The 21,159-nt window shown below is 39.5% G+C and overlaps 1 protein-coding gene across 3 annotated transcripts in view; it reads right to left on the bottom strand.

The window, feature by feature from the left end:
- si:dkey-100n23.5 (cyclic AMP receptor-like protein A) overlaps positions 1-21,159 on the bottom strand; it is a 120,360-nt gene that overhangs the window by 63,622 nt on the left and 35,579 nt on the right. For all 3 annotated transcript variants that reach the window (XM_041807723.1, XM_041807725.1, XM_041807724.1), the window contains 2 exons: positions 8,203-8,281; positions 56-103 (listed from right to left, as the gene is read on the bottom strand). In XM_041807723.1, the coding sequence (XP_041663657.1) occupies positions 56-103; positions 8,203-8,281 (127 nt within the window). The remainder of the gene's footprint in view (positions 1-55; positions 104-8,202; positions 8,282-21,159) is intronic.

Below are 21,159 nucleotides of genomic sequence, written 5' to 3'. Positions count from 1 at the left end.
ATCTAAGTATGAGACTGTGTTTGTTCAGAAATGTGATGGACGGATAGATCATTACCTTTCGTCGCTCTCTTTCTGGGTTGAAGGTTCCCAACCATGACTGCATCTGTGCAGAAAAGACACAAAATAGAAAGAAAAGGTGAAAAAACACAGGAAAGTGACTTGATTTTAAAAAATGTATTCTTTCCTAATGAGGGATGGCCTTAGGTCCAGAGGTCAGCACAAGCAGAGCAAGTAGCAACACAAAAGCCCTCTGATTTCTCACCCATTCCTGCTAAATTGCCTAATTTACAGCAGAGTGGAAGTGCAGCGCTTAGCAGCAGAGGGGGGCACTTAAACAGAGGCAGCATCTCACAAAAAGAGGAGACTGATCAGCTTCAGTGCACACAGTGTGACATGAGATAGAAGAAGAAGAAGAAGAAGAAGAAAAAAAGGCCAAGAGTAGAGAGAAAAAGGAGAATATTTTGAGGAAGTGTGAAAGAAAAAGGAAAAAATGGAGCAAACGTGGCAGACCGGCACTCTCTGGAGAGAACGTGGGAATACTTTTCGCTCTTCCTTCGTCTCCTCTCTCGGGGGAATGCAGGGAAAATGTCAACAGACAGACACGCACAGAACTCACTCACACACATGCACAAAACCGGGATGGGATTTCAAATGGTGGGACAGTGAAGGAGGGGGAGAAGCCAGAAGGTTTATGTAACCCAAGACATCAGAGGCAACTCTCTGGAGGCCCAGTGTGAGCTTCACACGCACGCAGAGAATGAAAGATACGCTCTAACAGCTCTTCTGTTCTGCTATTTATTAACTCAATGTTGCCATGGTTTCTCTGCGCTGACGTGATTGTCATTGTAAATCTAGTCTAAGTGCGGCTATGGTGTGTTTGTACACTGACAGAAAAAAAGGATAGCCATTTGGTTGGACTGAACCTGTTCCAGAGCAGAGCCAACACAATCCATCAAAACTGACAGGCTGATGATAAGTGAACAAATTATTTAGCTTTGTTAAGGTCTTTGTTTCACTATTTCTTTATGCACTATGGAAAGTTGAGCAACTCAGTCTGCTAAATGTTTAAGGATTAGGAGGAAAGGAGTGAGTATGTAAACGTCATATTAAAAAACAAATACAACAAAACACTCCCAGACCTCTCCGTCTGGCTCTATAATGACTCATTAATAGGGACATAGCTTTACAATTAAAAATCAATTAAAATATGTACAATTTAAATTGATTTGACATATTTTTGCAGTTTGTTTTACCAGCAGAGGATGATGTCTACTTTTAGCTCTTTTAGTGTGCTGTCATTGGCTAAAAAGGGGAGATGTACGAACATGTCAGAAGTAAGTGAAGAATTTTAGGTTTGGATTGTGACTTGTTGCAAAGCAGGAGTGAAAACAAGAAAAACAGCAGAGTTTGATGAACTACACAAATAGTAAAACAGTCAATGCATGCAGCGCATTCAAAAGCACCACGCTGCTAACTAAAGACACCAAAAGGTAAATGATTCAAGAAAAAATAAAAATTTCTGTGTCCTTTATTGTGTGTGATGTTAATTTATAACAGTAGGTGGGTTTCCATTTCAGTTTATCTCAAAATAAAAGCAACAGTACTAAAATTTCAACTAAGTACAACTGCGCTTTGAATGCGTTTCCATTGAAGGAACTTTTTGGCATGAGCCTCGTAATCTCATGAGACTCCACTGCATGCTAAGAGACTTCACTGCATGCTAAAAAACCTGTTGCATGTTGGTATGGTTATGATTACATCTACAGCGGTTGCCTTGATAATTTTTAACCAAAAACAAAGGCAATGGATGATAGTTCAGAGGGAAAGTCCGTATTAAGGGTATAAGTATGATGTTTAGAAAAGTGTCCTCTTCTGTCCACATATACCGCGTCATGTTGTCTCTGAGTAAACAAGTCATGTGACACCTTATGTTACGTCCTGTGACTTGTTAATGCGGAAAAAGTGTTTCCATTGGACTTTTTTGATATCCATTTCCATATCAAAAGTTCTAAAAAACCTCCTTGTGAGAGTGTAAAAATCTTTTAAGTGACATTTGAGAGGTTTTTGGGAATTCAGATGTTTCCATTGCCAGTTTTCTATTGTGCTATTTAGATTCTGCGCATTTCTAAGGGTAATGGAAACGCAGCTAGTGACACCATGTATTTAAACCAGTATTTCATTACAAAAATTATCTCATTGTGATGATTTTGACTCATTTTGCAAATAAGATATGAATGTTGTATTAAAGAGTAGGGCTGACAGCTTCAATTCGATTGGTCAATTAATTGATCGAAAAGGTTTAGTTCGACCAAGATCACCAGGGTGATCTTGGTCGAACTAAAGTTTGGTACACTTTTCTTAACATATGCAACTAGAATGATTGCATGATGTGTAATGCATAGCGTCTCTGCTGCTGCTGCAAAAAAGTTTTAAACTGGTATTCTGAAACAAGTTTAAGGTTCAACAAATATTGCACCTTCTGCAATTTGAAAATTGCTGCAGGCCATATTGTGATTTAATCTAATATGCAATTAATTGTCCAGCCCTAGTTAAAACCTCCCAAATATTCAAATATTTGGTAGTTTCAATCGGGACTAAAGTTGATGGAAACAATTAGTAGTAGTTTATAACTGTGGACATTATTGTCCACTAACTGCTTATTAGGGTAGTGCATTCGAATGATACTGGAGGGTTAAACAACAGTTTCCAACTTTTTGTAGCCTCATCAATATCGCTTTTCACAAAAGAAAACATGCATTGATTTAACCATTATCCAGTAATCACTGGTTGTATGAGTAATTAACTGGCTTAACATTTAAAGGTAATGCTATAATGACTAGTGTGTCAAACTGATGATAATCAATGCAGGGCAGTAATCCTGCTCAAACACTGTCTACACTGACCACCTCTAGTGCCACTCTAGTTTGAGTTAATGGCTACTTCCATGCTGTAAACAAGCACAGTGAACATCTGGCACTGATATCATCTTGTACAAAGTATCATAAATGCTGTGTCAGGTTATATTCATGCAACCAGTTAACCAAAGCAACTACATTCTGCACGGGGATGTGGATTTCTCCAACCGAAGGAGAGCGACCTCACACACTGGAAGTGTGTATAGCGCAGCCCTGATCAGCTTGAGACATGAGGGCAGAGATCAGAGAGAAGTGAGAGTTTACGCAGGAATAGTATGTCAACGACAGATTATTTTGCCTTTTTGGGGTTCATTAATTTCAACATGATTCCATGATCTTATTGCTTCTGCCATGGTTAAGTTGTATTTAGGCTCTCAGATTATGACAGCATATAATAAAGTGTCAATATTCAGCACGGACATGAATGGTAACTATTAAGCTAACTAATAATCCGCATCATTACCTGCACAACCTCTGAGAATTTTAACGAAACTGTCATATTCATACATAAACTGACTTCAGTCTCACATGTGTAAAATACTCTATAATTATGATGAAACTGTATCATGAATCTAGTGTTCCGATATCTGTCATAGCATTAATACCCCTACTGGTTATTAGCCTCCAGATTCTGTGTAATTTATACTGAGCTTCAAGTGACTCCGACTTGGTTTACTCATGAGCTGCACTTTCACCCTTGATCCTCCCACAGTTTCTGGAAAGCAGGGCAAAACTTCCTCGTCCGACTCACACCTAACCTCACCTCCCAGCTCACCCTTCTCGTCTTTATCCCTTTCCCCCGATGCGTCGCCACCTACCCTACGCTTTCAAAGCTTTTGAAATTCTTTCAAGTGAGACAGCCTGCAGCTGAAAAGAGATAAGGCTTGAGCTCTTCATAAATATGATAGAGAAAGCAAAACGGCAGAGGAGGAGAGGCAGGAAGAAAAAGAGGGGGAAGAGAAACGTAGAAAAGATAGACGGAGGTGGAGAGGACAACAAGAAAGGGGGAGAGTAGAGATAGAGAGAGAGGGAGACAGGCTGTTGAGGTGGAGACAGCTGAATACTGTGAGCTGAATGAATTATGAGATGCAGATTGCAAACCAGCTCCTTTCATTCATTCCCTTTATCACATTCATGATAAAGAGCTGTGTAGCCTCTTTTTCCTTTCAGCTACCTGCTGTCTGTCTGCGATCTGTCTGTCTGCAGCCCGGCTATCTCTGAATCCGTCTCACCATCCCTTCACTCACTCTGCCAGCCAGACAAAGACAGCCAACACACATGAAGACAATTCATCACGAGTCTGGCGTGGCTTTAGCCTGATTCTCCCTTACTCTTCTGCTTTTTTTTGTATTTGATGATTCACATCAAGAACCCACACACATATTGCTGTAACACATGTCTGCCAGCACCCTCTCATTCACACTCCAGCAGCACAGTGTGTGGTGTCGTCAGATCAGGGGAATGGCAGCTATGTGAACTTAGAGGAATGCTGCCTGTGGGCTTCACTGCGGCCTGGCAATGGAAAACAACAGAGCTACGAGACAGCAGGGAGAGATCAGCCGAGCGATGCGCCAATTTATCGATCGTTACCTGCACAAATTGAGTGCTTAAAAGTATGAAATGTGACAATTTGATACAAAATCTTTGATAGAATTACTATAAGCCATACCTGATAAGGAGTATGGAATACATCAGTGTGGCTATATACTGTCTTCCTGACTTCTATGATAATTTCTGGTGCCAAGTACTGATATTTTGATGGAACTTTTTTGATGCTCTAAGCAGATTTCCCTGCCAATCTGACTCACTACTCAACTACCTCATGACTCCTTATGGTGGTACTTGAATGAAGGTAACCTGAACTGAAGTTAATGTGCTAAAGTAAAAGTTGATAGCAGGATAAAAAAGAAAGGACAGCAGGATGATTTCAGAGGTGAAAAGAAGTTCAAGGATAAAGTGAGATAAGAGGAAAACTGACACCAAATTGCAGTGAATAAATGCATAAATTCCTCACTTTACCATTTAAGGAAATTGTAATATTTTTCAGTTAAAAAGAAATCATAAAATAAATTACATAATTGTTAAACTTGCTCACCATCCTATAAGTAAAAGATATTGTATTGTGTTGTATCGTAGAGAATCTTGTCATATTGCATTGTGTTGTATCCTGTCATATCATTCGGTTTTCTATCACATTGTTAAATATTGTAGCTTATCATATCACATCATAAAGTACTGAACGATACCACATCTTATTACACATCCTGGCATGCCATGTTGTATTGCATCAGATTTGTCATATCATAGTTTCTTTGCAGAAGTCGTAATGCAGAAGCCGAGAGCTCCTGATGGGAGGCAAGTAGCAATTCCTCCATAGAAAACGCACCAAAAAGTCTAAGTTTGGGCTCTTTACGACATTGCCAAGCATTCAAACCACAAAAAAAACCAACATTCTTAATTCTTAAGGTAATTTAGTGTCCAAATATTAGTGAAAAATTCAGGCAAAAACAAAAAGGTAAAAAAAAAAAGAAATTACAGGCATTGTTTAAAAAAAACCCTCCATCTGCACTAACAGTGTCATACAACGCTTATCCATTTCCACAAAGCAGTCCAGTTTGGTTTATTACCGTTTTGCCATGGATTAGCACATTATACTCTGATCTTACCTGTATTTCCTCAGCTGATGTCTGTCCAGTCTCACTTGTTGTGACTTCTCTTTTAAAATATCTAGATCATATGGCATAGCTCAGTAGATCTATTTTTGGCTTCCAAACGGCTCTTCATTTGGTAACAGTTTGGCCTTTTAAATGCAGATTAAACAACAACAAAAATGGAGGGAAGGAAACTGGCACTCAAAAGGGCACTAGGTACCATGGCTCAATTAAAAGATCTATCTTGTAGAACAGGCTCTTCCACTAGGTTGCTCATCCCAGAGGGTTTATTTGGTTGATAGTATATCACCTTTTCAAATAAAAGCATGTTTGTGACAAAATCATTATTTTTTTCATTTGTTAAAGAGGCTCAACTAGCCTCTTAGCTAGGTGCAAGACTCCTAAAGACTTTTGTTCCTTTCATCTGTCTAGATATCACCATGTAAATCATGTTAACTGTGTGTGTGTGGGGTGGGGGGTGTCACGTTTGTTAAAGTGTTGGGCTTACAGCCAATGCATGTAGAAACATTCTGATAATTGTCCATTTAGAGCTTTAAAGTACCAACTTTCCTCAGTTCCCATTTATTCCCAGCGGCTGTCCCCCACTTCCTGACCCCCATGGAGCATTCAGGATTACGTGATTGCAGACAACCTACAGCACAGTACGTTAAGTATATCGAGCAGCCCTGTCGCAAAGTATAGTGAAGTATTGTATTTTTCAGATATTGTGTGGTATTATACCATAGAGTAACATATTCTATCCGAATTTTTCATGTTATACCACAAAGTATTGTATCATATTGTACTGTATCGTAGAGTTTAGTATTGCTTTGTAAAGTATCATATTGTATCTTATATTATTATAGTAACATAAGGTACCTTTTTGCAAGTATAATATGGATTTGTTAAGTATTGTAGCGTATTTCATCACATCGTCAACAATAGTTCCGTATTGAATCATAAAGTATTGAGTCATCGTAAAGCTTTGTTTCACTGTAAAGTACTGTATAATATCGCATCACGAAGTATTGTAAAGTACAGTATCATACAGCTTTGTATTATATAATAAAGTGGCATATTGTATCATATCACAATGTAGAGTATTCTGTTTTTTGTATTGTATTGTATTGCCCCTTTGACCCTACCCCTAATGATTACATCTTAAAATGCTTGTTTTCCCAACCAACAGAAGTGATGCTTCCAGAAGAGCTTGGTTCATATCTAACATTTATGTATAGACTACATGTGTAACATTTATCTCTATTTATTTGTTTGTTTACAATGTGCATGTTCTTAATGCCCCATATAGTGAGCGTTAAACACCCCTGCTCTTCAGTCCTGCATAAACTTGACGGTTTTGGAATTTTTTTTAACAGTTATGCTGCAAATTTTCTAATATTCTGATTTAAACTGGTTTTTAATTACAGTAGTTCTCTAAACAGCCCCTGACTTAAATACAACAAACAAACCAGCTTTCTATGAACTTTTAAAGAAATGTAAAAAGCATTCCGTTTATTACAGCTTAATGAAAAATACTGGAAAAAATACCTTTCTGTAAAAATATTTTTATAAAAAATACCACACAAGTCTCGAGTGGCCTTGATGCAAATATATTTCGTTTATTTGAACAAGAGGCCAAATGTTTCTGATTTAGTCGTAAAAAATAAGATAAAAGTTGAAAAGCCTCTCATCAGAGTGGCTGAAAAAGTCAATGATGGATATTTTTCATAAACCAATTAAAGCTACTTTATGGAGATACAGCAGATCAGTCCAATTTCTAACTCATACCCCAATCATTACTTTTGTTTTTGAGTGCTACCTTGAAATGATTTCCCTTTAATTAAAAATGCAAAGATATCACTATTGGTTCTTTGTTTTTTTTTTGTATTTCATTCCAGTAATAAGTGATTTTTATGGCACTTGTTTTTGTCCCAAAGTAGGTTGACTAAAAAGTATTTACACAATTTGACACATTTTAAAACCTCCCCTGGCTAGAGAAACATATTTCAGAAAACATAGGCACGTGTGAAACAATTCCCAAACATGCACTGAACAATGCAAAAAGACTTCCTGGTTCAACTTTCACCTACTTGTGTGCTCCTAGTTTTCCATCCAAATCAAATAACTTTGACAACGTGCAAAGATCGTTGGCTTGTTTACAACCTGGCTGATCACAGATGAGTTTTGTGTTGTTGACAAAATGGACATTAAGGTGATACTGTATGTGAAAACTGTATGTTTTCAATCTTAGCAACTGCGGGGCTCTATTGTCAAAAGATTTCTTATAATCAATAGAATGTTGGCTAAAATAGACACAAAAATATTCGCCCACTCTACGAGCTGCATTGTTTTTTAAATGTTGCATATAACATCTATAATGGCACATTTGACCCACTCCTGACACTAAAACTTTTGGGAATTTTTTCTTGATTCTCTTTTTGTGGGAATTTCAAACAGTGTTCCTCTCAAACAGAGAAATATAAGAACATATAAACAGCAAAACTGTTGGGTTCTCTGAGACGTCCACTAATATCATTTTTTGGAAAGGTCACGATACATTCGGCTTCAGCTAAATAGCCCTCATCTCTGCCTGCATTTTGTTGCTGCTGCTGAAAGGATGCATGTTGTGCACTCACCCTCTTATTGGCCACACAGATGATCCTGGCGTAGCAGAGGATCATCAGGAAGATGAGGCTGAACAGGGGCACGTACCATCTGTGGAGCACAAACACAAGCAGGCGGTTAGAAAAACTCCAAATGAGCAATGTCATTAAAAAAAGATAATTTCTGTTCTTTTTGTCCGTGATGGTAGTTTATCTTTGACCTCTTTGTGGTCCTGTTTCTTTCTGGAGGAAGAAACAGGAGGCTAGGAGGCTCTTATTTTACCAAAAATTAATGATTTATGAAAGTAAATGCCCTGGATTTGATTCAGTATTTTGAACTTTAAATGCAGTCAAATATCCTAAAGGAGTTATATCTCAAAATTATGTCCAGTGCTTCAGTGAGGAGCGAAGGGGAACTTTTGGTTAGTTCAGTAGGATAAAATGGCAGCACATTACACTGCGTTCCACATTATTGAGCAAATGACATTTTTCTCTTATTTTCTAAAATATTAATGCAAATGACAGAGTATTTCTCAAGTCATCAGCTGTTAGAACATAATTTAAATGTTTTTGCACAAACTTCATAATGATAACCATTATTTAAAAAAAGAAAAACCTAAAAATGCACTGTTCCACATTATTAAGCATGAAAGAGTTTTAAAACATTTTATAGGTTGTGAAGAACTGAAAATGGTCATTTTTTGAATTTACAGCATTAGGAGGTCATATTTACTGAAATCAAAAGCTATTTCAATCAAAAACATCTTAACAGGCATAGTTACATGTTAACATAGGACCCCTTCTTTGATATCACCTTCTCAATTCCTGTATCCATTGAACTTGTGAGTTTTTGGAGAGTTTCTGCTTGAATTTCTTTGCAGGATGTCAGAATATCCTCCCAGAGCTGCTGTTTTGATGTGAACTGCCTCCCACCCTCATAGATCTTTAGCTTGAGGATGCTCCAAAGATTCTCAATAGGGTTGGGGTCAGGGGAGGACGGGGGCCACACCATGAGTTTCTCTCCTTTTATGCCCATAGCAGCCAATGACAGAGGTATTCTTTGCAGCATGAGATGGTGCATTGTCATGCATGAAGAAAATTTTGCTACAGAAGGAACTGCTCTTCTTTTCTTACCATGGAAGAAAGTGGTCAGTCAGAAACTCTATATGCTTTGCCGAGGTCATTTTCACACCTTAAGGGACCCTAAAGGGGCCTACCAGCTCTCTCCTCATGAATCTGGCCCAAAACATGATTACGCCCCCTCCTTGCTGATGTCACAGCCTTGCTGGGACATGGTGGCCATCCACCAACCATCCACCACTCCTCCATCTGGACCATCCAGGGTTGTACAGCACTCATCAGTCAACAAGACTGTTTGAAAATCAGTCTTCATGTATTTCTGGGCCCACTGCAACCGTTTCTGCTTGTGAGCACTGGATCAGGCGGCCGAATAGTAGGTTTATGCACGACTGCAAGCCTCTGGAGGATCCTACACCTTGAGGTTGGTGGGACTCTAGAGGTACCAGCAGCTTCAAATACCTGTTTGCTGCTTTGTAATGGCATTTTAGCACCTGTTCGCTTAATCTGATAAATTTGTCTGTCAGAAACCTTCCTCATTATGCCCTTATCTGCAGGAACCCATTTGTGCTCTGAATCAGCCACAAATTCCTTCACAGTATGATGATCACGATTAATTTTTCATGAAATATCTAATGTTTTCATTCCTTGTCCAAGGCATTACACTATTTGACACTTTTCAGCAGCAGAGAGATCCTTTTCCTTTCCCATATTGCTTGAAACCTGTGGCCTGTTTAATAATGTGGAACAGTGCATTTTGAGTTTTTTTTTTTAAAATAATGGTTAGCATTATGAAGTTTGTTCAAAAACATTTGAATTATGCTCTAATGGCTGATGACTTGAAAAATACTCTGACTGTGATTTGCATTAATATTTAGGAAAATAAGAGATAAATGTCATTTGCTTAATAATGTGGAAAGCGGTGTACTATTGTTGAGACATATTTGCAATAGCCAGAAGTAAAAACTGATATTAGCTTATAAATGAACAGTACCAGTGTGTGGTAGTGTCAATCAGTTCAATTGCATCTCTTATTCTATAGCCAAGTTACTCTGATTAAATCTACCTTTCCCCAAAAAATACCTCTGCTGGCTTAAAGAGATTATAGACTTATCAATACAACAAATTAATTCTACAAATTTTAGGGGTGGGCTGCATGTCTGAACAAAAATGGCCAAATTTCTTCACCCTACCTTAAAGCCTTTCCACACTGAGTCTATTCTTTTCAGACGCACTTTTCAAATGTGTCATTTGATTTCTTGTTTAAAACTGCAATGTTTTGGGGAGCACAGATGGTCGAGTGGTTTAGGGCGCTACCCATGTATACGGGCGGCCCAGGTTCGAACCCGGCCTGTGGCCCCTCACCGCATGTCTCTCCCCGCTCCCTTCCCTGTTTCCGAGTCTATCTATTGTTCTTCCTCTATCAAGTAAAGGCCCAAAAATAAATCTTAAAAAAAAAAAAAATGCAACATTTTGATTCAGTCTGTGTTTCATAGCTGTGAGTCTAAGTTTTTATCCTTTATCTGTGATGTTCCATGGTTGATATCCTCAAAAAACAAGGGCAAAGCACAGGGTCTAGAGAAAAGATTCAGTGAGAGGAAGAGAGAGAGAGGCGGGGAGCTGCAGCCACTGCTCTGAAATGTCTGTCACCAGTCTGAATGACTTGGACAGATGTGATAAACCCACAAAATCTAAGCTAATCTGAAAAAATCAATGAAAGTTTCAGATGAAACATAAGCATTCTGACCCAAAACTGTAAAAACTGTAATTTTTATAAAAACTGTAATTTTCCCTGCCAACTACGAAGAAAATTTTCCATGTGAAGTTTGGGCTAATGAGAGAATGAGGAGGAAATATTCAGGAATACTCAATGCAGGCTAGCATGTCCAGAGCCCAGAGTGGTGGACTTTGTAGCAATTCCTGGCATGTAATGAAATGGCTTCATCATGTTTTCTCTATGCTAGTATGTTCTTCTGTACTTTAGTTAGTACAGCAAAAATGTAAAATCACATGTAGCACTTACATGAAGAATTAAAATTTACATCCGAGCATTGGACTGTTGCTTCATCTTCTGTTTTATGTCTTTTTTTGCATCATGTCCCCCCTCCTATGCAGTCTGACAGGAGAAGTCTCTAGCTGTGAGGTATTTGTACAAGCACTTCAGATTTCAGGGAATATGCCTAAAAGTTTCCTGGAATTTTCAAGAAAATAAATTTAAAGATTCAAAAGCGGAATTTTTGATATACAGTCATGTGCATAATTTTTAGGCATACATTTTAAAGCGCCTAAATCAAGTTTAAAATCAGAGCTATGCAACATTAAACTCTCGACGCTCAGTTTGAAACATTTCAAACTTTCCCTCCAATAAAACTTCTGTAAACAGCGACTGATATATAGTCTCATCACTTTGCCGCATGCATATTCTAGTATATTTATGTAAAGGTGTGACTCTTTGGCTGTAGACACTAGAGAGCATTATTCTAAGGACAAATAGTACCAAAACAAAGAGAGGGGTAGAAAAATGTCCGACTCAGCACCTCTGGACCTCACTGCACATAGTTTCAGTGAGTGCAGAGGTTAGTACACAGAAAACAAAAGAAATGCAACCAAAGTCACAACACCGGAAATGCGTTGCATTCCTCAGGGATGAAGGGTTGACAATCATGGGGGGCTGCATAATAACATGTCAGGTATTTGTGAGCAGATGCGAGAGAGCAAGACAGGCGAGGGGAACCTGGGTGATGGCTTTGTTGGAATGGCAGCCTTGTGTTATGCAACCCCTTGGGAGGTGATGTAAGCTCGGAGGAGTTTCAGCCTCTCCCTGTAATCATGAAACAGGCCTTTGTCTCGCTTTGATAGACAGGTTCCTGGCCACCTCGTCTCCGTTCAGCCTCAGTAACTCTGAGCGGTGGAGACCTGGGCTGTGTGACAGCCAAGTTTCTCTGTCTGAGCACCTGGCACATGCAGGGAGGCTCTGGAACAAATGCACCTGTGTGATAAACATATTTGATTGTGCAAAGGAGGAACATGAAGAGTGATTAAAGGCCTAATCATGATCTAGAGGAAAACTGACATTCAAAACAGGGGCTGAATCTGACTCAGATCCATGGATACAGGGACTATCAAAGACAAATGGACTAGGAGGAAAAGTCCAAGGCTGATCTGCAAAAAGACCTTGGCATGCGTGCAGAAAAGCAAAAATTAAGTCCTGGGGTAATATCAAACTGTCTGAATTTGCATTCCAAGTAGGACTTTAGTTATAGTTCAGTCATAGCATAGTTATAGATCAACACATGGATCAACTCATCGTGTTTACTGTCGCAACTACAGAGACTTCTGGAACAGTTGTCTTGGAAAATTAAAACCCATTTGAGGTGCTTATTTTTTGAGGTGATACTATGAAACTACATGTAGTCTAAAGATGAATCTAATATTTAGGATTGCTTGCAGGCCAGAGCACTGAAATGCATCAAAATTATTATAGCAGACTTAAGGCTGAATTCTGCTCTATGTCTGATCTGCATATGGGTATGGATTGAGCCTTCTGTCAGTACTCAGGTTTATTTCATCCTTATTTTTGAGCAAATTCTGTAAACTTACAGTTACGGATCAAACATTGCAATGCATGAGGACATAGTGTTGTCAAGCTTGACCAACAAAACAAGAGTGTTTTGGAGAAGAGAATGGTCGAACTTTCTGAGGAGAGAGAGTGTGAGTGAGTTAGAAGCTGTAAGATGATTGTTCACTTGTGCACAGGGATGGTCAACTGCAACAGAGCAGTTTGGGCAGAGATTCGACAGAAACTGTTAGTTGGACAGCAGCAAAAAAAGAAGTAGTGGTATGTGCGAGATCTCGCTCTCTTGTAGATGCATTTATTCAATATAAGGGACTAGAGCCCGACCGATGTGGGATTTTTGGGGCCGATGCTGATGCCTATATTGGGGGCTAAGAAAAGCTGATATCCAATATATCAGCCGATATCTGATATATAGGCCGATATATGAAATAGAAACATTAATATACACAGGATATATACTGTACATGAACACAAATGTGGACATGTGAATTAACAGTTGCATTTATCTTTGTTTATGTCACAAAAATGCAACCAAGACGACATTAAAACGCTGTAAAATAGTCTTTTATTAGATAATGGTGGACATGGGAATTAACAGTTGCATTTATCATTGTTTATTTCACAAAGATGCTGTACAGAGCTGCTGAACTCTGTGTGTGAGGGGGAGGGGCCAGGCACTCAGGCTGAGTTAATATATCGGCTACATATTGGCCGATGTTGATTAATCTGTGATACGCTATTAACGGCCTGCCGATCAATCGGTTGGGCTCTATAAGGGACACGTGGGAGTAATACACGCCATCCTGATGAGCAGTAACAGGTGTATCATTTAAACGTACATATGTATCTCATACAAAAGAAAGCATAAACCCACCCTAAAAACATCAGGAAATTTTTGAAGTGACTTTCATGTGTGACATTAACAGCCCAATTGTTCTGCTAAACATTTTTTTAGTTTAATTTTCGCAGGAAGCTAGGGTGAGTTGATATTAAAGTGATGCTGGGAAGTCTTTAGAAAAAATTGCCAAAAGCAGGCAGTGATGATGCGCAGAGCTGCACGCGCGAATATCTGTCAATCCAAAAATTGTAAAACATTTTAACGTGGGAATTAATTTGAAAGATTATCTTTAATTTCAGGTAAAATCAAATTTTCATGAACATCTTTTTTGTGACTTGAACTCACTTGTATCGTGTGTGATGCAGGCCATGGTGGACGGAGGATGAAAGTCTGTGAAAAACGTTAAAACTTCTCATCACTATGTGGTGCCAGCGCACCAGTGACTTGCACTGCAGGAGCTGGTGCAACAAAGAGTATGTACAGGGTTTACCCACAGCACAGGTGGAAAAAGTACACAACTAGTACTCAAGTTAGAGTACAGTTACTCTGGTTAAAATGCACTTAGGAAAAGGTCAAAGTACTGGTCTATAAATTTACTCAAGTAAAAGCTACTGAGGAGTTGTACTGTAAAATATGATCTCTCCTTATTGGTAAGAAAAACAAATGAATAAAAGTCCAACCAGGTTGTATAGGCTGAGTCACACCTCTATAATAAAGTAAAATTCACAGGAAATTACTAATTACTATATTACATATAGTTAAACTACACTTTTAAAATGTTAAATATTTTAAAATAAGAAAGAGCTGCAGTAACCCTGGAAAATCTGACAAGTTGGGTCTCCTCTGGCAAGAACAAAGAATAAAGTCAATCTCAGTGCAAGGCAATGCTTGCTGATGAAGAATACTATGTGAACTTCAAGATTTCCTAAATTTACATATGTAAACTCTAACTCAGTGGACTACGTCACTCAGGGTGCAAATGTATCTCACATCAAAAAAAAAAAAAAACATCCACAAGAAACATGAAAAAAAGAACCCCAGCTGGGATCACTGTATGACAGGCAACATCCAACACATATAAAACAGACTAAACAATTCGCCCAAGGGCATGATGGGAAACCCTGCCCACATTTTCCCTCAGATTTGAAATTGAAGTGGGGGAAGTTTAGAACAAATGACTCTCTACGAAGTTGAACAAAAACTGGTGGAACAATACAGTCAAACAATTCCTCTGCTGAAGACCATTTAATTCAGAATGGAGTTAAAATTACACTTGGGGAGTAAAAGTCAACATGTGAATATTTAACCCTGAGCTATCAACAGTCCAGTTCTTGCTGTGGCGGTGAATAATTCTCTTGATCTGTGCTACTGTGAAGTCAACAGAGGTGAGAAAGGACAAGAGTACTGTACTCAAGTAAAAGTACAGTTACTCTAGTTATAAATTAATTGAGTAGAAGTAAAAGTAGTGATTTCCCAATGTACCCAAAAAATTACATGTGCATGGGGCGTGGATGGCCTAGTGGTTAGGTCCTGCCCCATGTGCATGGGTGGCCTGGGTTCAAGTCTGGCCTGTGGCTCTTTCACTGCATGTTTTCCCCCACTCTCTCTTTCCTGATTCCAGCTCTATCCACAGTACTATTACAACAATAAAACCCGAAAACATTTTAAAAGTGAAAGCACATGAGAAATATACTCAATTACTGTAATTCAAGTAAATGTGATTAGTTACTCTTCCTAGACTCTTCCTGTACCTGAGATGGAAGATTGATCCACACCTTGATCTCACATGCTAAGTCCTGGTTTATACTTCTGTGTTGGGTCTATGCTGTAGGTAACACCGCAGTGGCATACAATGTTGTGAGCCCCACATACTTGTGCACTGGTGCAGCCACATCACTCTGCAATACTCTGTCTGACACTTCTCTGCACAGCAGTTTGATTTTTATGCCAGTCGCAGCGCCGTACAGGAAACCATGATAACTAAAACTCAGCATATTATGGTTGAGTTGGGGTAGATAAATATTAAGCAGCAGTTGATTATACTGCAGTTATTACAAAGAAGAAAGGTAGGAGACATCAGAGGAGATGAAAAACAAAGCTGCTGAATCAGCTGAGTCAGAGGACAGGGGAAGTTTTTTGCCCTCATTCAGCCACTGAGAGACATGGATGAGAAAATGCATGTCAGATGTCTGCAGGTAACTCAGATTAAATCACCTTCTGCACCAATTTATGTCACTGTAGAGTACACAGAACATGCTTGTAGACATCACTCAGAGACTGGCAGTCACCAGTGCTACCCATTGGACCAGTCACAGTACTTGCAGTCTGCTTGCGTAGTTACACATTCGAGGAGGGGCCTGTTGACCACATGCGCTGGCACCTGCGTACAGCTTAGATGTGATGCAGAGTATACTTGATGTTCAGTATACCATCCATTGTGGTTGCTCTCCACAGGTGGGACTTGTCTAACTCAATCAGTGACTTCACTCATGGTGCAAAAGTGCCAAATGTCAGAAGGGATTCTGGGAAAGCAGATTAAAGAATGGTTGTAAAAGTAGTCGATGACAAAAAACACTTAAAGGGATTGAGTAGTGTTAACACAATTCAATGTTTTAACAACCTTAAACTGTTCAGTCTTAGTTTATCAGAGTAGTTTTTTTTATCATTCTGGTCAACGTTACCTCTTAATTCACTGAATAATTAATGGTATTTACTGATTACCCGCTATCAAAGTTGGCATCTTTGTTATCTGATTTACTAAGTACATTTTTGTGATTGTTATGGTGTAAAGTGTTTCACACACATATACCAAACTGGCGTAAGCCGCGCAAGTATATTTAAAGCCACCCAGGTATATTTGTTGACCATGTTTTCTTCCTCTTTTGATAAAATCTATATATAATCACTATCCATGCATGAGAGAAAGGTGTCCTCTTGTACTTGTGCTCCTTAAATGCTCCATTTAAAGAGCAACATCTCATGTTAAGCTTCTAAGACTATCATTTTAACATTTTTTCCACAGCTGTTTGCTGCTGGTATTATCCTGTGCTGCATCCTAGGATGATGGCTGTGATATGCTACCTCATCAGCATCCATAGTGAGCATGGAATATCAAGTGAAACGTTTCAAAAGGTGAGTGATGTTCTTCTAGTGTCTTTACACAAAATACTGCTGAGGAAAACTTTTAAAAGAGCAAGGTGGAATGGCCCCCTCTGCCACCCCTACCGCTCAAGGATAGTGCCATTCTGTGGAAAACATTGGTGTATGTATAAAAAGAACACATGCGGCCATTGTTTTTCTTCTTTTCTCTTTTATTTGTACTGTGAATTTTTATAGTTAATGCATAGTTTTCTTAAAATCTCAGCAGTGCATTCATAAAAAAAGCTTAGTGATGACAGCAAATATAGTGCTTTCCAAAAACTGTTGTTATACTGAATTGAGATGAAACCTGTGACTTGCAGCCTTATCGTTAAGCTTTTAGGTTGACTGAAGCCACTGAATAAGATTGATTTAAATATTTTATGGGTAGAGGAATCTAGAATGTCAATCATTTGTTTCACAGCAGGGAATAACGGAAAAAGGCTACATCAAACATTGTGTAAGAAAACATCAATATACAAAGAACACCATCTTTGAACACGTATATGAGACTGTGTTAGAGTGCATGTGTTTGTGAACGTCCACACTGGTTCAATAACAGCACGGGACAATGATGAAAGCGTTTCAGGGGGAGACCTGCACGAGCATCACCTCGGTGTGATTTAATAACCCGCTCCCTGGAATAAACAGCGTCCAATTACACTAGCGCACGTCCCGTTAATGATGGAGAGACGAGGTGGGGGTGGCGATGGGAGGGTGGGCTGTGCGGGGCGAGTCGGTGGAGAGGGGGAGAAAGGAGGGGGCGGCCTTTTTAACGATAGTGTGGGGTGGGGGGTGTGCGGGGAGGAGAAAGAATGACGGGCGGCAGCTACAAAGTGCTCTAATTAGCATGATAATGATCTGCCATTAGAGTCCGCTGTGCTCTACAGCTGAGCACTACCCAGAGAGAGAGAGAGAGAGAGAGAGAGAGAGAGAGAGCGAGTGAAAGAGAGAATCAAATAAAGGCACAGAGAGAGAGCGAGCAGATTTGGAGCAGGCAATGGATGATAAAAGTGAAGACGAGAATAGAGGTGAGCATGGAAAGGTGGATGGATGATGGCAGGGTGTGGGTCAGGACCGGGAAGAGCAGAAATAAAAGAAGCACGGGATGATTAAAAGACAGAGAGAGGGAGAAGGTCAGAGAGAATGAAAGGAATAGCAGAAAGAGGCTGCAGCCAATAGATAGAGCACAGAAGGATGTGCAGAAAGGCGAAGGACCAGAGGGGGTTTGAGAGGACAACAGTGAGCGAGAGAGAAGGCCTGAAACTGGCAGAATGAAAGATCATCACAGGGTTGCACAGATTGAATCTCTCGGCCTCAGCCTGGCCTTCCCTCCAGTGCCGCTCAGAAGTGAAGAATGAGGCTCGGCTGAAAGGAGCCCTAATTGAAGAGCTCTGTAGGGGATGAGAGCGTGGCGGGAAGACTCGTCTGTGAGGGTTAGTGCTCAACTGCAGCCGTCAACTCTGACCAACAAGATCCTACATCTGAGTGAAAGATCACGATCTACCTGTTCGACTACTTAGACTGGAACATGACAAACGGAGAGATGGGAAGAGAGGAGAGAGGTGTGAAAGCATAGAAGACAAAAAGCTTTCAGCTATACCAGGAGCTCTCTGAGGGTGCATTTTTGAGCTAATGCCAACATTATATAAATGACACCCAACTTACGTTTGGGTAGGGTTTTCACCTAACAAAATTACAGTTGGGAATGATTTGGATGTCATAAAAAGCTGCTTTAAATGACAGGAAATTAAACTTTGATTTGCCACATATAAGACCTGAGCAAAATGACAGAGGAGAGGCCCAGGTAGCACTGATGTACAGCCATTAAAAGCTCAAGAACAAGTTTTAGACAACAGTACAATAACACAACATATTTACATGTATTTTGATGACAAACCCAGAGAACAAGCCTTCCCTAGTTGTGTTTTACTGATAGCATCTACGTATGTGAGTTGGATCAGTGGCATTGGTGCCAGTCTTCATCCCGCTTTTAATCTTTTTTTTAAGCCAGTTTTGCCACCTTTGACCCATTTTTCCATTTTAGGCCTATAAATTGCCCCGCTAACCAAGTCTTGCCACTTTTTAAACATTTTCACCACTTTTAAAGCCATTTTTTGCCAATTTTAACTGCAATTAGCTATGTTTTGTATCCATTTTGCCACTATATACCAATTTGTGCCACTTTCTGACTATTTTTTCCTCTTTTGACCCATTGTAACCACTTTAAACATTTTGGCACAGTCAAACCATTTCTAAAATCCTATTTCACCATCTCTTCTGCCTTTTTTCTGCCACTTTTAATCACATCTTTTTGTCACTAATAATCTCTTTTCACTACGTTTTTTGCCCATTTTGCCACTCTTAACCCATTTTTCCCACTATGTGCCCATTGTTGCTCCAATAACCAATTTTTGCCATTATTAACACACCTTTATGCCCATTTTGCAAGCTTTAACCACAATTAGCCAAATTTCTGCCCATTTTCACATTTCTAAAATCATTTTTTTGCCACTTGCAACCCCTTCCCAGCGCTTTTTTGCCTGTTTTTGTGACTTAAAACACATTTGTGTCAATTGCTACCTTTTCTTGACCCATTTTTACCAATTTCTTCATCACCTTTTCAACCCATTTCCACTTTTAAACCCTGTTTGCCACTTAATGCCTAGTTTTTGGCCTCTATCAACCAATTTTTGCAACTATCTATTTGTCACCTCCTGTTACCCCCCTTTTTTTGCCAGTTTCTGCCACTTTGATTTCTGCCTTTATTTTCATTGTGTGTACTCTCTCTGAGGACTCCAGCTTTCTAATTGGTGACTCCTAAGTTGGCAGTAGGTGTGAATGTGAGAGTGCCTGGTTTTTCTCTGCATGTCAGCCCTGTGATTGACTGGTGACCAGTCCAGGGTGTACCCCACCTCTTGCCCAGTACAGCTGGGATAGGCTCCAGCCCCCCATGACCCCAACAGGATAAGCGGTGTAGAAAATGGATGGATAGTAATATGGGTTACAGCAAGTTAACTGGACTACTTTCCTAGCTCCAACTTACAAGCATAGCGAGATAATTGATTTATTGACTGGAGCATGTTAAGCTCTGCTCTGCCCTCTTCTAGCCTACAATGGCACCTCCAGGGGTTGACCATGCTACCAAGTTAGCAAGCAGCTAACTACATAGTTACAGCAAAGTGGTGAAAACTTGGATAGCTTTACAGCTCTGTACATTTTGTACATTCACAACGCTTTACATTTGTCAAACAGATTCCATGCATTTCAGGTTGGACTCTTAACGACCTTTCACATCTGTACAAGTTAGGACCCTCAAAAAGGCTCAGTCAATCCTGGCTGATCACAGCCATCATTTGTTTTCTGAGTTTATGCTGCTACCATCCGGCCACAGATTCAGTCTGCCAGCATGCAGGACTAAAAGGCTAAAAATATATTTCTGACTTTGGCTTTTTAGATGAGTAATTGTGTGCCTGTGCATTTTGTGTTTTAATTGTTGTTATCTATTTTATTACCCAGTGTCTTGTTGAACTTGTATTTATTCTGTCTTTATGTTGTATTTATGATTGGTCTGGATGTATGATGACTACAAAACAAATTGCCCTGCACAGGGACAATAAAGTGAACCTTGAGCCTTGAAAAGAAATGTATGCTCCCCCTTATGGTGATATTGAAAGGCAGACTAAAAGCGACCCTCTGCTATAAACTCATTACCTATGGAGCATGTGCAGAATGCCCTCTTCCAGTTGACCTTGCTAATAGGTTAGCAAGTAGCTAGTTGGCTTTATGACAAATGATGAAGGTATGGACACATTTTGCAGATTTACACTTCTTTTTTTAACACACTCTATGCTTTACTTCTGCTAAACTGAGATGAATGCCATGCCACTAACTTATGGTGATACCTGAAGCAAGATAAAAGCATGACTCCTGCTATGCTTTGCATTTATGCTTTTGTGCTTCCAAGTCAAAGCTAAACACAGAGACTATGGAGGATGTACAGAACGCTTGTTTACCAAGCTGTAGACCTTGATGAACCCAAACAAGGCCACCCAGGAGATGTGGGTGGGTCTTGGGATCATGACATACATGCACTACAAAGTTTCCAAAGGAGGCAAAAAGGCTGTAAAGTACAATCCTGGCCATTAAGTTTTCCACCCTGCTGACCAACCCTCCACCTGCTGTGTAATAAAGCCCCAAATATAGTCCAGAGGTCCAGCTCATATTTGAATTTTGGATATGGAACAATAGTAACATTAAGTCCTATTTTACCTGGACTAACATAACAATGCAACCTTCTCCTAGTGCATGTAAACCTACTGACATTTACAAACCTCGAGTTTTCATATCATCTTAGCTT

The sequence above is a fragment of the Cheilinus undulatus genome, linkage group 15, assembly GCF_018320785.1.
Source record: "Cheilinus undulatus linkage group 15, ASM1832078v1, whole genome shotgun sequence".
In the NCBI taxonomy this organism is placed as follows: Eukaryota; Metazoa; Chordata; class Actinopteri; order Labriformes; family Labridae; genus Cheilinus; species Cheilinus undulatus.
The sequence above is the reverse complement of the archived record's forward strand: the minus strand, read 5'-3'. Positions and strand labels throughout refer to the sequence as shown.